At 34.1% G+C, this 16,940-nt stretch overlaps 2 protein-coding genes across 3 annotated transcripts; both read left to right on the plus strand.

The window, feature by feature from the left end:
- The first annotated feature begins 3,518 nt into the window (after positions 1-3,518).
- LOC107852842 (protein XAP5 CIRCADIAN TIMEKEEPER) lies at positions 3,519-9,687 on the plus strand. Its single transcript, XM_016697883.2, has 12 exons — positions 3,519-3,919; positions 5,325-5,390; positions 5,485-5,549; positions 5,651-5,763; positions 6,527-6,605; positions 6,731-6,807; positions 6,935-6,996; positions 7,073-7,204; positions 7,284-7,337; positions 8,476-8,541; positions 9,101-9,175; positions 9,392-9,687. Exons 1-12 carry the CDS (start codon positions 3,749-3,751, stop codon positions 9,440-9,442), a joined length of 1,011 nt encoding a protein of 336 aa, XP_016553369.2. The 5' UTR covers positions 3,519-3,748; the 3' UTR covers positions 9,443-9,687.
- A 921-nt stretch (positions 9,688-10,608) lies between these two features.
- LOC107852841 (translocon-associated protein subunit alpha) lies at positions 10,609-15,838 on the plus strand. Of its 2 annotated transcripts, none has more exons than XM_016697882.2 (8): positions 10,609-10,853; positions 11,820-11,984; positions 12,096-12,146; positions 12,272-12,360; positions 14,585-14,662; positions 14,793-14,996; positions 15,376-15,453; positions 15,576-15,838. In XM_016697882.2, the coding sequence occupies exons 1-8, from the start codon at positions 10,793-10,795 to the stop codon at positions 15,624-15,626; spliced, it is 777 nt and encodes a 258-aa protein (XP_016553368.1). In that variant the 5' UTR covers positions 10,609-10,792; the 3' UTR covers positions 15,627-15,838. The 2 variants fall into 2 exon arrangements, with proteins under 2 accessions (XP_016553368.1, XP_047251153.1); XM_047395197.1 differs by having other exon boundaries at positions 10,635-10,853; positions 12,269-12,360.
- The last annotated feature ends 1,102 nt before the right edge of the window (positions 15,839-16,940 follow it).

The following is a 16,940-nucleotide window of genomic DNA, read 5'->3' on the forward strand; positions in this document are numbered from 1 at the left end:
TAGTCAAGACCTCATTCTTAATCAACTTTAGTCATGCTGAAAATAAACATCCTCACGTTGGAAATCAAAATAAACCATTCAAATGCTTCATGCAGATGACCAAACCAATTAGGATTACCAAGTATACGAAAACAAATACAGAATAAATTTAACTTAATATGTCATGAACTAGAATGATACAAACTTTATTATTAATTATTCAATAAAAAAAACCTTTAAACATGTTAATACTTGCAACTCGAATCACAGAACATAATGATGATCTCAAAATATATTGCGAACCGAACCTACTACACACAACTCACGGCACATACAACTACATATATATACACCCTATAGATGCTTACGATAGGCACCCCTAACAATTCCTCTCACGCATTATCACTACGGAAATAACCTACCATTGCTTCAGCTATAAAACATTATATGATGGAGGTTTATTTCCGTGTTATACATGACAAAAGAACCCAAAAAAATGGCAACAATAATGCTAACAACATCCATTGGAAACTAACCCATGTTGCTTTGCCGTTATTTAATACCTTCGTCCTCCCTCTTTTTTTTTAAGTGTATACTACAGAAAATGCACCAGATGCCCTATCAAAAAAGCAGTACTCAATTTTTATCAGAATAGCTTTACTTGGGCTAAAAATATATATAAATCTAAGATATTAAACATAATCTAAGTTCAATATCTAATTAAAACATTTTTTTTTATGCTGCAAATAAATACTTTTAAGTTATCTTCTCGTAATATTTGAGAACCGTCCGATTTAGTTAACATTTAATCAATGTAGTAGATGAACTACCAATAAAAATATAGAGCAAGACATTCGCACAAATAATTAACTCTTATACCGAATAATACATGAAATTATTTAAGCAACTTTGTTCATGCTTTGATTCACAATAAAAACTTATAGAAATAATAGTACGTGTTGAATAAGAACCTGTATGGCGAACTACACCAATAGAAAAGGCTCCAACGTCGTTAAAGAAAACTCAAACCGGGACCAAAACTCAACCTGTCACTATTTCGTTGTATTTTGTTCTCTGTGTTTTCTTTCTTTGTATGTAGATTTCGTGCTTTTGTTTTTCTTTCTTCCAAACGCTTTCTTTCCTTTGGTTTCAATGTTGTTTCTTTCTTTTCTTTTCCCGTGTCAAAAAAAAAAATCCCCTTAAGTGTTGATGACTTTGTATTCATATAGGTATAGGTGTGTTTGTCGTGTGTGTGTGTTATGGGAAAATGGGGGAGAGATTTTGTGAGAGTGGGACTTGTGGGTGGTTTGGGTAGTTTAGGATTCTCTTTTTTTTTTTTTTTTTTTTTTAAAAAAATTTAATTAATATTTTAAATAAAATAAAAATAATAAAATCTATTTTAAAACTAACAAAATACGAGATAAGTTAATTAGCTAGTCTTAGGAATATGGTTAAGAAATATTAATATCACAACATTCTTTATTAAAAATTGAAAGAAGAAACAAATATAATTTAGAAAAATTTCTTTTTTTTTCTTTTTTTCTAAAAATAAATAAACAAATAAAAACTAAAAAATAAAAATAAAAACTTATTTAAAATGTGACTCTATTTTTGTAGTTTTTTTCAAAAATTTTTAAAATAAATTTAGTAAAAATAAGATAAATTTAAAATATCTAATTTAGACCCTAAAACAAAATTGAACACTAAAATGACAAAAGCACTTAGGTTTGGTTAAAAAATTAGGTGTTTACAATGTCCAAATTAGATTTAGGTCTAATTTATTTTCATTAAAATCAATGTTGCCCCTAAAAATGATTATAGTTAATTTTGTAGATGTTAAGAGCATGCACATTAGATTTAGTTTTATTTAAGACTCGTTACGAGTGAATCGATTAGCTAAATATAAAATAACGAACCACAACATAAGCAAATATAATAAGCAATGGAAAGTGAATGATTCGTGCAAAGGAACACTTGAGGGTGCTCCTCCGAGAGTCAAAATCCGTCCACAAGATTCTATAATCAACGAGCAAGCAATAAGGAAGCTGAAGCTTAGAGATAACTAAAAATATATCGTATTATTATCTCGCGTTATATGATGTTTCATAAATAAAAGAAAATCCTTATTTATAGGTTACAATGTGTGGATAATAACCAATCAAAATGCTTTATTTTTTGATGTCTCAATAGTACTATTAACATTAAAAAAAGTGTCAAGTGTCTTGTCGGTTAAAAGTGTCGGGTTGTATGTAAAGTCTAAATCTAATATGTTGTATGTATGTGCATTTGATGGTCCCGGTACCTTTGTCCCCTAATCCCAATCCCCTCCGCCAACTAGTTCCATCGAGGAGAGGGAGTGTCCTTTCGCGAGACTTCCTTTGTGCGCATTTTGTTGGAAGGATCCCTGATAACATAGAACATCATCTTGTACTCTGAAAGTACCTTATCACGATAGTTTCCGTTTCCTCTGAGCATTTTACCCAAAACAATTCAAGTTATTTGAATTTGAATACATGTATGAATAATTATGATGTTTTAAATTTGACCATTAATAAATAAAATATTTGTTTTTCTACATTTTGAGTATGCATAATAAATATATTCAAAACATAGCAATAAAGATATAATTCCAAAAAGATCAAATATTAGAAATGTATAAACTTTAAAAAAATAAAAATATCATTTAATAAAATAATAAAAATTTATGTTTGTCAGCGACGATGAAGATGATTTGTAGTAATGAATGTGGTAATGATTGGTGATACTGGCTAGCAATGGTGGGATAGTAATTGTGACAACAAAGTTGGTTAATGTTAGTAGTGGACAAACCGAAGAAAGTATGGTGGGTGGCAATGTGTTTGATATAAACATAATGGTGTAGCTCCTAGGTGTAGTAAAAATTAACAACAATACTCCCTCCGTTTCAAATTGAAAATGACACATTGATTAAGAAAAATAATTAATAACATGGTTAGTTTATGATGGTGCCCCTATTAAATGATATTTACATTATAATTTGAAGAAAAAATAATTAATGCAGAAATAAAACATGAAAATTTTTTTTTGTCTCTTCTTGATTAATGAAAAGGACAAGTAAAATAGAAAATTAAATTAAAAAATTTGGGATGGATAATTTAGAACGGAGGACGTAATTGAGGAGGATGATAATTGTGATGACAATGTGTCTAATAAAATTTTTCAACAACAAAATATTTTGTCGCTATAATTCAAAACCAAGAATGCTTGAGAATTTGCCATTCTTCAGCATTAACTTTTTGCACTCAATTTCTCCTCTCTTGCAAGTTGCAACACATTGTTACTTACCAACCTAACAGAAATAATGCATTACTTTTTGAAATATACTTTAGTATATTAAAAAAAAATAATGCATGTATTAATTTTGTGAAAAGAAATAATGTATGCATTAATTTTGTGAATTCATACGAAAAGAAAATTAAAATAAACAAAAATTTAATTAAAATCAAAATATGAGAATTCGCAATATTTAAAACTATGGGGGAAATAAGCGCTATTAAGAGAAACCTGTAGGTAGATTTTTGTAATTAACGAACACTTGCGCTTTTGGTACTTGGTTTTGATGCCGTGGGTTTAATTGTGAACCGACTGACGCCCCGCCCAATTTCCCCCGGTTCATTGCAATTGATTTAATTAACACATACATGCATAATCATTAATCAGCTTGTTATAGAAAAATCGGTTGTCCAAGTTCAATTTTTTGTGCCCTAGAAGAAGAAATTTAGGGGGAAAAATGTCGGGGATGGGAGACGGTTATGTGGGCACGGCCCAGGACGGCGTCAGAATCCGACGGCTAGAAAAGCAGAGAGAAGCAGAGAGGCGAAAAATTCAGGAGCTGAAGAACAAAACTGCTTCTTCTAAAGGTCAACCTGGTCTACTTCAATTTGGGTCCAGTACATCCGAGGTTTGCGTTACACTTGCATACAAAGCTCCTCCTTTTATTTATTTTACTTTTTAGCTGATATAAACCATACGTAACTTAGTTTTGATATAGAGAACTTAGCAGAATGGATGTAAATGATTCATTAGTCGACCTCAATTACTAGTTTGGGATTAAGATGTAGGAGTAGTTGATCAATTGAAGGGGAAGGGAGCCTTGATGTAACTAGTAAAGTTGCTGACATGTGACGAGGAGGTCACGGGTTCTAGCTGTGGAAATAGCCTCTTGCAGAAATGCAGGGTAAGGTTGTGTGGTCTGGCCCTTCTCTAAACAATGTGTATAACGGGAGCTTTAGTGCATCGGAATGACCAATAGTTGATCAATTGGTATATATTGAAATAAACTTACAAGATTTATGGGACCTCTGTTACGCCTAAACTTATTTCTGCCTCTGCACATCCGAGTTTTCGATCACACTTGCATACAAAGCTTGTAATTTCGTTTCATTTATTTTTAATTGATATGCAAACTTAGAATTGTCCATGGCTTTTGAGATACTATTATTAATCATACGAAATTAAGCCAATAGAGCTGAATGGATATAAATTATTCATATAGTCTAATCTCAACTGGTTTGGGATTAATGCCTTGTTGATTAATTGTTATCTATTGAAATGTAACTCACAAGATTTTACTTTTACTACACCTGAGCTTGTCCCACCATTTGCTCATAGCGATTACACACGCTTCTTCTCTTGTTGTAAGGAAGAGCCGGAAATTTCGGAGTGGTAAACGGATGGGTCAGATCGAATATGAGCGGGTTGAAAATTGTTTAAATAAAAATGGATTGGATAGCTGAGCCACCCATATAGTAACAACATCATACCAAGTGTAATCCCACAATTGGGGTGTCAAGAGGGTAGTTCACATGGTATACTTTTACCTTACCTTTGTGGAGTAGAGTGGTTGTTTCTGATAATGGATGAAAAATGGGTTAACTGACGATAAGATGAATATTCATATTATCTGTGGCTTAAGGATTAGTAAGGTGAGAACACAAGGTCAGAACACATGCGAAAAGCCAAAATAGTCTTAGACCCCCAGAATGCAAGAACTCTGGAAAAATAACAAAGCTTAGACCCCCAGAATGCAAGAACTCAGGAAAAATAACAAGCAGACAAATGAGTATTGATAATTTGAACGGATAATATGTATATTATCCATATTTGATCCAATTCTAAAAGTTGGTTATGCAACACATATCTAATGGATCGAATTGGATGGGTACTTATTTTCTTTTTGACCATTTTTGCCAGGCCTAGTTGTAATTATCTTTTTTAGTTGTTGACTCGGTGAATAGACAAGTGGGTGTGTTTTTTAAGACATTGTTGCTTAGGTTAATTCTCACTAATGAGATATGTTTTTTCAGATTCTTGAGACTGCCTTTAAAAAGGAAACCGTGGGTCTTGTCACTAGGGAGCAATATGTTGAGAAGGTGAGCCTATTTTTTGCCTATAAGCATTGGTTTCTTTTTCAATTTCATCTTTGGTTAACTTAAGTGGTTTTGTTTTTGGGTTTGTGTGTGGTAGAGGGTTACTATCAAAACCAAGCTTGAAGAGGAAGAAAAGGAGAAGCTTCAGAAGTTGCAACAAGAGTGAGTGTATTCTGTTTTACTGTGGCGTTCTTGCAAAGCTGAAATAGTATGAATTTTGTTGTGATGTATTTTAAATTTGTGGATTGATTCTTCTGTTACAGGGAGGAAGAGCTCCAGTTACAAAAGCTTAAGAAGAGGAAGATAAAGGCTGACCCTCGACTCTCTTTTTGTGATGAATTGGATAATGGCAACGAAGATGAAGACGAGGATAATAGTAAGAAACAAATTTCCTATGTAGTCTTGAATTTGAAGTCTTTCAGAGCAATTGGGACTATTTCCTTCACATGCTTCTTTTCGAATTAAAAATATACAGAAAACCATGAAATTATGTAAGAAATTCTCATTCTTGATGTGATGATTGGGTAGCTTTCGTGATGCTGCATTCAATCTAAAGCTCACAAACAAGCTGAACAATTATCAGTCTTCTCAGTTCTTAATTTTAATTTGCTTCTGCCATGTTCCAGAGCACGTTATACAGTGTCACTAGGGTTAGCTATCCGTTACCTGGGGGTTTGGGTGTGCGTGTGTTTTTTTTTTAGGGGGGGGGGGGGGCGGTAAATGGTTATTGTATGCTTTCAATTTTTTAGTTCCATCGAGATGGAGATTTTGCTGGATAGCTGGTTATTAGATGGTACACGACTTGTGAAATCTTATTTTAGAACTCTGACATGCATATGGCATGAATTGTCCCAATATTAAAAGTGATGTCTATGATTTCGAATAGCTATTTTATAGTATTACCTTGTGGGTCTCTTGTTCCTTTATTATCTACTGGTGTGATATCCCTTTTTGTGTTTGCTTTTATGTTTTTTGTTGGTTATATTGTTATTTGTCCTGAGCCGGGGGTCTATCAGAAACAACCTCTCTACTTTATTTGAGGTTTTGGTATGGACTGCGTGCACCTTTCATCTATTGGCTTCAGATTGTGACGGCGTGGTACTTATAGTCTCATTTCTCACTTTTCATCTACTTTATAGAGAATGACGAATCTGACAAGCGCGTGTGGAGAAAATTTGGGAAAGATCCTACAGTAGAGACCAGCTTCTTGCCGGACAGGTTTGACATTCCTACAATCTGCCTTTCCCAAAATAAACCCTTTCTGCTTCTTTTTCACTTATTATGTTCTCTCTTTGGTCTTTTTACTCATTAATATAATTTGGATTCAAAGTGCACTTTTTCAGTGAGAGGGAGGCGGAGGAACAAGCCGAACGTGAAAGGCTCCGGAAACAGTGGCTGCGCGAGCAGGAGCTAATCAAAAGTAAGTATATTATTCTTGTTAAACTTTTTTCAGTCTTCCCTTACCCCGTGTTTGGAGATAGCGTCCTAGAATTCTGAAGCATTTGGAGAAGCTTAGCTTTTGATTATTTCTCTTGCTATATTTCTAGATGAGCCTCTACAGATCACTTACAGCTATTGGGACGGAACAGGCCATAGACGGGTGATCCAGGTCAGTAACTACTAGAAATGAAGAGCCCAAAATGTTGCCAAACTGTTGAATTCACTTGTACTACTTCCATTTCCAGGTGCGGAAGGGTGATAGCATCGGGGAGTTTCTTCGGGCAGTTCAGCAGCAGCTTGCGCCCGAGTTTCGAGAGGTTCGAACTACTTCAGTGGAGAATCTTCTTTATGTGAAAGAAGATCTAATCATTCCTCATGTAAGATCCTTCTTACTCGTGTGACCTTCTAATTTGCTGAATGCTGTCTAACTTTCTCCTTATTTTGGTGAATGTTCAGCAACACAGTTTCTATGAGCTGATTATAAACAAAGCCAGGGGAAAGAGTGGACCGGTAATGTTCAGTCCTGATCTATATTCTGGTGAAGTTGATGCATCCCGTAGCTTTTTGCATATGTCTAAGAAAAGAATACTAGTTAGTGTCTTTCAACAACTCTAAGAAACCTGTTTCCAATATCTTCACATTAATCAGTCAAAGAAAGTAGAATCTTGATACTCTACTGAGTGTGCTTTTCTTCAATAGTACTCCATCTACTTTTCAAAAAATAGCATTTGAAAGAAAAAGATGAAGTATAAGGGGAGTTGGAGGTGGCTGTGTAGTAGAACCGCCTCATGCAAATGCTATCCTCTCTGCAGAGCTGGAGAGTATTGGCCAGTGGCCACCACAAAATAAGCATTTCTGTTGCCTGATAATACATTAAGTTTCTTGTGCATTTATTCTAAGTGCTTAATTCAGTTTGACATATATCCACTTCACTAGAATGCTATGTGGTAGTTAAAAGTTTCTTGTAATCCGAGGAAAGATCTCTGTAGCGTGTTAAGTATACGGTCTGTGCTCTTTGGTTATCTTTTTTTTCCCCCCCATTTTCTGATTACTACTCTTTGGTTAACATACAGCAACAACAACAAACCCAGTATATTCCCACCTAGTGGGGTCTGGGGAGGGTAAAATGTACGCAGTCCATTCCACTACCCCCGAAACTCTTTGGTTAACAGAATTTTTGAAATTTGCAAGCTTCCGACAGTTTCCATTTTACATCTATTGTACGTGACTCTATTACCCATAAGTCATAACTCTATGAAGACAGTCATAACAGACGTTGTCATATATCAAGTTTCTGTACTGAAATTGGTTTCTTTTTTATATTTTCTTCAAGCAAACTTTGTATTTGTCACTTTTTGTCTTTTTCTGTGTGGACAACGAATTTGGTCTCAATTAAGCTTATTTTATAAGTAAAGGAGCACAAACGCGTCTTTTCGCGTGTGTGATTACAAAAAGAATGTCCAGCAACAGTTATTACAAAATGGTGTATAAATATGTATCTATGAGTCTGCGTCTGCCGTCTTGGTCTTTGCATAAAGCCTTATGAGTTACGTCATGTTGTGAGATGTCAAGCACCTGATTTCTAGTTTTGTTTCCAAGTTCGTTAGATCCTGTATCAATACTCAGAATCATCTTACCATCTTGGCAGCTTTTTCACTTTGATGTCCATGAAGATGTGCGGACCATTGCTGATGCTACTATAGAGAAGGATGAGGTAATGCTGTCCTATTTGCAGATTGATTCTCTCCATGTTACTTTAACTGGTCTGGGTTTTGAATACTTTTCTCCATGTTATGTCGTACTGAATGCTTAGAACAATGGTTGTAATTTTTTACCTTAAATAAATATCGAGGTTGTTATTCTGGGGCTAACAGCTGATTTTCTTTTTTAAGAAAGAAACTTTGGGATGCTGGTGTAGCATTGTCTTCTTTAACTTACATAGTAATTGAAGGCTCTCTTTTTAATTTTTGTTCCTCTTTACCGTTCCTCTGAAATTATCCGCAATAGCAAATATCTAGTATAATGTCCTGGAAACAATAACATCCCAGAGAACATAGAAGCTCTGTGTGTGTGTATGCGATAGAGGGAGGGAGAGATCCCGTAAATATTAGTTTCTGCACGTCAGTGCTCATGATTTAGTAAATCCACTTTTCTCTCCGTAAAGAACTATAAATTACTTGATAGATTTGTCCAAGCCACTTGCCTATTCGACTATTCTAGCTGAGCATAGCTATGCTTTTGCTTAATTTACTTGTGATATGATTGCTATGCAGTCCCATGCTGGAAAAGTTGTAGAGAGGCATTGGTATGAAAAGAACAAGCACATATTTCCAGCTTCTCGGTGGGAGGTAAAATCTGTTTTTCTGTTTCCCCGTCTTTGTGTTTCTATTCGTCACTGCCTGGCGATTGGCTTGGTTGACAATTATATATGTCTTCTAAGTTCTCACTTAATACTTGGTGGCATTTAGGACATCCTTCTACCCCTAACATTGAGAAATTGTATTGCTATTTTCAGTTGCTATTTTCTTCTACATAATTTGTGGTTTGCTGTCTTCTTGTTGCAGATATATGACCCTACAAAGAAGTGGGAGCGATATACAATCCACGGGGATTAAGTGTAGTCGGGTAGCTGATTTCATCTTCATCGCCTGTATTGCTATTTTTCACCATCATTTGACATGATAAAGAGAGAAGGGCATGAGTTGTAGTTTTTACTTGTATGATGCTTGTCCAAGAACAAAGGGAGTGCTGTTGTATTTCTTCTACTATTAATATATTTTTCCTTTTTGCATTAAGAACTCCCATTCTAGATAATTATTGTACTGAAATCTGTTTAGTGTTTGTGTTTCTTCTTCTTCTACGTTGTTTTCCAGTTTCCATAAATACCCCTGTTGAATTTTTTTATTTAGGTATTAGCATGTTGGCAATGTGCTCACTACAAGTCCACTTTCAGTGGTCTGTTCACGATCTTAGCATGATGAGCATGCTAATTGTTAATTAGACTTTTTTTAAAGCAAATATTTAGCAAAGATGTCACTAATAAGATCTTACCTTTAAGCTTGTAAAGCTAATAATCTAGTTTAATACTCTCTGATTTTTATCGATTTTTCTGAACCTTTTTCTGAAGTTTAACCGATATAATAATAGGGAAAATTAGTGTGTCATCAGTCAATTTCGAGAAATTAAGTTTGGATTATGAAGTTTCTAAGTTTTGTATGCTATTAGTAAAATTTTTATATGATTGTATCAGGTTGACTGATGGGTAACTCTTCATAAAAATAATATGGTAGATTAAAAAATGTAGATCAATTACTCCTATTATAGAAAGTTTATTAATATTGATTACTTCCTCTGTTTGATATTAGTTGACCTTCTTTTTTAAAATATTTGTTTCAATTTAATTGACCCTTTTATAAAATCAAGAGGATATTATTATATTCTTTTAATACTACTCCAATCATTAATAAATAAATAAAGTGCATAAATTAAAATTTATATTTTCAAAACATAAGCAATAAGATTAATTTAGTAAAATAATTTTTTCTTATAGGGTAACTAATATGAATTGGAAAGGGTAACAAATTAAGTTGACTTGCAAGTTACTACAAGTAACTCCTCGTACTTCGCAGCAAATCTTATACAGTAAATTGAAATAAATCACTTACCGATCTACTATAACAAGTTAATTTCTAGTATAAATGGTGCAAATTAATTTATACTACTAAATACTGCACACAAATTCAATTATTAATTACCAAAATCTTGTGAGAAATACTGATTTTTCTCAATTTATTACTCTACTTGTCTGTTTCAGTAACTCTTTCTTCTTTCAAGCCCAAAGTGTGTTATTCAGAATTTTGGGCCAAATAAATCCCTTGTTTACCCGTAAAAAGAATAAAAAAATCCAGTGTTCTTCTCTGACCAGAGCTCTTAGATTTCTTCCCCACTCTCTCTAAGGCGCAAAAATGGAAATTAGGGCTTTCTTTGTGTTGGCTCTTCTTCTCTTCTCCTCATCATTTCTTCAAGGTTTGCTTCTCAGATCACAGATCCCCTTGCCGTTGCGTGTTTTTTTTTTTTTTTTTGGCGTTCGCATGCACAATTTCACTGATACTTATATGTACGGAGATTTATTTAATACTCTGTTTATTTGATATTTGAAATTGAGATTCTCTCGTCTATGTAATCGAGGTTTGAGTATTTAATGCTAAGGGTTTCACTGTAAATAATTTTGTAGTTTTCTTTTTTCGAATATGATGTAAATCCGGAGTATTAAGTATTATGCTTGAATTTTGATTATGGAAATGATAAGCATCAGAATTGAAAGTTGACTTTTGATTATGGAAATTTGTTTGCTAGTTTTGTATAGGCAAATTAATTGTATTTAACTTGTCATAACTTCTCGTTGTTTCGTTACATGAAATGACTTGGAATTGATGCATGCATTGCCTGTTTCCCTGATGAAATTGTGCACTCGATTGTTTTAGTTAGATCTTAATTGTTATAATCCTTGCGTTCACTTTAGTTGTCATGTTTTTCTTATTGAGAGTTAAATTGTATGAACTATGACAAATATTAAGTTGTATTTTTTCATCGTATTGAGATGAGAAAGATTGCGAGTAGTAGTATTTTTTGTGTAGTTTTTTAAACATCTAATTTCAAATATTGAATTAATCTAATTCAATCAAGCTCCGAAGATTAGTCAAATTTACTCTCGTGAAGCGAAATGTGAAAAGTTAAAAGTTAACAGAAGGAGTACTTCTTGTGCCTTCTGATATATTTGTAATGTTGATTAGGTTGACTCTGAGAATTTCTTTTTACAGTTTAACCTGGTATAATGTAAAGGTTATTTTGAGCAACATGTGTGTTGCTGATTCGTGTTGGTAGCCTTAAGTGGTTTTTAATTGAGGCATGGTAGTTGTTCTTTTCGTTGTTATGGTTGTATTTTGTGAAGCTTATTATGGTTTCTTTTGGTGTTGATCTTTTTCTTTTTAGTTGCTAGAGGTCAATCTGACTCAGCGGCAGAAGTGGTTGAGGGTACTGAGGAAGGAGGGGATCTTGGAATTGTCGGTGAGGATGTCCAAGACTTTAGCAGTGAGAGTTATACTCCTGCAGCTGGGGTTGAAACAGTTTGTGTTTTCCCTAAAAATCCTTCCAAATGTAAAATTTAAATTGGGCGTTCTACTCTGTTTCTTTACCTAAGTTAGCTTTGGCAAAGGTAGATGTTAATGGTTTGCGTATCTTAAATCATGTTTTTCATTGTCGATGCAGTAGTGGCAGCTGGTGAGGAGAGTGAGCTGTTGGTTGGCATGAAAAATGATGGTAATTCTGTATTTTCCTTCTCCTTTGCCCATTTAGTGTTTGATTTTCAGTAGTAATGTTCTGTTAGCATCTCCCTTTTTGTCTGCTCTAATGGATTTATTTACTACTTTGGAATATGTAAACAGGGGAATCTCATTTGAATATCATTGCCATCCAAGCCAGTGTTCACCTTCCTTTTGATCATCGGTATTTGGTTCAAAATCTTTCTGTTCAGGTGATTGTTGGCTTTCTTTCTTTTCCATTAACCACACTTTATGGATCCCTAAAATTTTTGGTGAAATATGTTGATTTAAGTTAACAAAATGGCTTTTGTTCTCTCTAGATTATTTAGCTTTTATTTGTTTTTTTAGTTTGCATCTAGTATTTTCTAATTTTTGTGATCTGAAAGGTGTTCTCTTTCTTTCGTATCTCTAGTTGTCAGTTCCTTAAGCTGGGGTTCATGTATTGTTATATTCACCTTTGGTGATGATATTTCAATGTTACGTGAAGATATTCCTTGATATTGATCATGTTTGCACTTAATAGTTTCTGTTGTTCAGTTCAAGTTTCATTGCATCTTCTCCTAACAAAACTATATTTCACAAGCTATTTGGAAATGCCTTATTTTCTCTCCTTTTTGCTAATGAGCGAGATAGGCTTTCTAAATATTTATGTTCTTTCTTGTCAATTTGTTGGTTAGATTCTGAATAAATAAGGTCTGTCCATGTCTTCCTTTTTTTAAGCTGCTGGACTCCGGCATTGACCATGGAGATGGGAAAGAGAAGAATACTATTAACAGATGGGAAATTGCTTTAGCACTATTTTTTCTGTTCAAAAAATAAAAATATTCCAGTTTTTACATAAAACTTCTCTGTATTGACATATGATGAACTCAAACTATTTGGGGGCATTCAGAAAGCTCTTAAATGAATTATATTCTGAAGGAGATTCCAAAATCAACTAACAATTGAGCTAACATGCTTTGCCTTGCTTGTAAAGAATTGAGTGTACCATACACTTTAGCATCAGCCAAAAAGCAATTTAGCTGTTTTAAACTCGATAATTACAACCGAGAGCTTCTGCACGGTTCTGAATTCCTAGGAAATTTACAGAGCACTCTTTAAACTGCATCATTTTGAATTTATTTTAAATGCTAAAAGCGGGTTAAGACAAAAAAATTATTGTAACATCTGTGTTGTGTTGCCTGTTTTCTCAAGGTAGACTGAGATCAGTTGTCATTCATTTGTGTTCTCTGCTTTTCTTCTCTTCTCAATTGCGAGTTGGAGTCAATAGTTGCCAAGAACGCGAGCCCTTCTGTTAAGCTTGTGTATTCTGCAGTTTTATTGGTATAAATCACTCAATGTCTCTCAATTTTATACTGAACCAGTTGTCACTAATCCCCTGGAAGATAAGGGTAAGGTAGCTGAGTAGCTGTAAGCTCAGGCTCAGCCCCATCCCCTCCACTCCCACACCAAAATCCATCATTGGCATGATGCATTGTCTTATTAGCTGAATTATCCTGACGAAGTCTATAAATCTGATCTGCATCAGGCTTTTGGACTTGTAATTAGATAGTTTCATTTGGGAATTGTGTTTATTTTGAGTGATGGTATTCACAAGGTTTTCAAATATCTGGTCCAAAGATAATGAGTTATTGCTTCTGGATTTTGTCAACTATGTCATTCCAAACTAGTTGGGGTGGCTGTCAGTTGTGATTTATGTGAGTGAAACAGATGTGCTTAAGGAGTTGAGTGATATAATTGATGGCCTGAAAATAAAGTGTGAATTCAGTACAAGGGCATTTACTACTTAGATATGCTTAGTAGCATGAGAACTATTCGATGTTCTTTAACTCTTGAACAGTGGTTCACTTAAACAAGATTTCCAATTGGTCAGGCTAATGGTTTCTATTTTAGATGTGGTGAAGCAGTGAGGGTCAACATTTTATGTTACCAAAAGTAGAGAATTAATTGGCCAATAAGTAATCACATGTCGCTTGCTCATGTAATATTCCCACAGAGGTGGTTCCTTTCTGCTTTCTATCTCTGTGGTGGTGGTTATTGTTATCATTATCGTTCTGCTTTTTGTTGATGTGCAATTTGTGATATAAAAAAGGCTTGGGGTATTGGTTTACTTGAAGGTATACTTAGTAATGAGAATTGGTAGTCACAAGTAGCGATTAAGAAATATTTCCACGGGATGTTTTCTGCTTTAAATAACCAATATCTATACTGACATTTTCTGAAACTTTTTTAAAAATTATTATTATTATTATTATTATTATTATTATTGCTGTTACCATTATTATCAGTTTTACTGTTGTTGTTGTTGTCATTGTCGTTATTGTGATTGTTGTGTGTTATATGTGTTTGTTCAAACATCTGTTCGATATTTCATGCTTTGTTTACTTTGATTTGGATATGAGAATTGGCTAATTGTGTATGTTCATTCATATCTAGGCTTTTAACAATGCAACAGTTCCTCCGTCAGTTCAGGCTACCTTTCCATATGTATTTGCTATCAGCAAATTTATGCAGGTTTGTTTAGACAGCATATTTATCATTGTCTCTCATCATTTAAAAGGAAAATATTGTCCAGCTTATTTTCATATAATTTGCCTTCACTCAATTCTCACAGTACTGATAACTCTGTTTTGTCATGTTTCAGCCTGGAAGTTTTGATCTTGTTGGCACAATTATTTACGAGATAGACCAGAACGCTTATCAAAATGTGTTCTACAATGGAACTATTGAAGTGACTGAACCTGGTGGTCTTCTCAGTGTTGAGTCTGTTTTCTTGTTTTGTCTTGGAGTAGCCCTCATTGTCCTTATCGGGTTCTGGATCCGTGGTCAGATGCAAAATCTCTCAAAGGTGCTTATACTTAACTATATTCCTTTGTAAGGTGGGAAAAATGTTCTTCAAAAACCTCGGTTATTTTATAAGGGGCCACAAGTAGTTAGTGTCTGGGGTTATTGTTTTTAGATTTGCATCACTATCCTCTTGACATGTCTCATGTCAAAAGAAATCTGCTTCTAAATGACGCACGGCAGTACATATGATACCAAAATGATTTGCCTAGCAGCTGGACCTAAGAAAAATTAAAAATACTTGCGTGCAATTTTGTGCTATTTTCTGAACAAATATCTTTAAATTTTTGTCATCAATAAACATATCAGGGGTTTAAGCTTGTGAATTCTAGTTCTTTTGTTTCCTTATGAATCATTCTCTTTTCTTATCTGGATGTGTGTAGAAAACTAAGAAAGCACCGAAGGCAAAGGTTGAAGTTGGAACTGCAACAACTGATGCATCCACGGACGAATGGTTGCAGGTTTGTGGTTTATTATATTGTTTGGTGTATTATTCTGGAAATATTTTACCTATGCTTATTTTTATTTTTGGATGGGGGCTTGAAAAATTTGCCGACTAACTTGTCCTATTCTGTTTTTCAAGGGAACTGCATTTACTCAGTCGCAGGCCAACAAGTCGAAGAAGAAGAAGTGAATGGCGTCAAATCACTAGTTTTAGCTGTATGAAGCAGTATGATAAGTCTACAATCCTGAGTTCGGCTATGAGATCTCCAAACGTGAGGGTTTAAATTAGAATTGTTAGACCTGCTTCACTGTTGTAGCATGAGGTATAACTTATTAACCTCCATTTTTTACTGGCAATGAACTAACTGGGTATCAAGTATGCAAAGAAACAATTTTGTCAAATTCACTCTCATTTTTCCCTTGCAAGAAATTTACCTTTTCTCTTTTGTTTCTTTGAGCTAGAATAGTTCCTCAACGGGTCTGTCGGAAGCAGCCCACTCTACCTGTAAGGTAGAGATTAGGTCGCGTACATCCTACCTCCCTAGACCCCATTTTGTGGGATTACATTGGGTATATTGTTGTTGAGTTGGAATAGTTCCGTGATTTGGTTGTCGGTAAGGAAGGTTTACATATTTTAATGTTGTTGAGACCTAACAAAAACAGCGATAGGTTGGACCATGAGAATGTGAACACCTAACTTATGTCAAAAGCATATCACATCAATATACAGATCACTAAGCCCTGTTTCATTATTATGACATTTAGCAAAAGATATCAATAAAGATATTTTATTTTCTGGCTTTGCTGGATGTTTAGTATCCACACTTCGTTGCTCTAAATAGAAAGTGCAATTAAGCATCACATGCTACAGAAAACAAGTAGAGCTACCATTAATTGTGGATCCTCACAAAACTAATTGCTAAACGTGAGATATCATTTTCCTCCCTCTTTTTGGTTGGACAGGAGGGAAAATTTGTTGAAGAAATTTCCTTTTCTTTGACAAAAAACAAGGAGAGCAAATCTCTGCTAACTCACATATTTTCTATAGCAAATCATGGTAAAGGGGAAATATAGAAAGGAAAAAATATTTGTTCACTCATTTTCACCCCACGATATCTTTTCTTCGCCGCCGTCTGAAAATATTTTGGCTTAATAAATAATACCGTGTTCAACACTTCAAATTGTCGGGATATTTCATTTAAATACACGAACTAAGTTCTATTTTTGATTGAACATCTTAACTTAGTGTTATAACTTTTAAGTAGATACTTTCGATTCAAATTTTGTAAAACACATTTTCGTGTGTTTTTTATTCGCCTATTAAATAGTTAAGTCATCAATCTCAAGTAGAAAATGCTTGGAATTTTATGGCTTATTGAGAGATGTGTATAATGGAAGGAAATAATATATTTTATGTGGTTAATTTAACTACCTAATAGATGAATGAAAATATACACAAGAAATAAATAATTCAAAACTAAAATAGAAGTGTCTAGTTGAAACA

The sequence above is a fragment of the Capsicum annuum genome, chromosome 8 (assembly GCF_002878395.1).
Source record: "Capsicum annuum cultivar UCD-10X-F1 chromosome 8, UCD10Xv1.1, whole genome shotgun sequence".
Classification (NCBI taxonomy): Eukaryota; Viridiplantae; Streptophyta; class Magnoliopsida; order Solanales; family Solanaceae; genus Capsicum; species Capsicum annuum.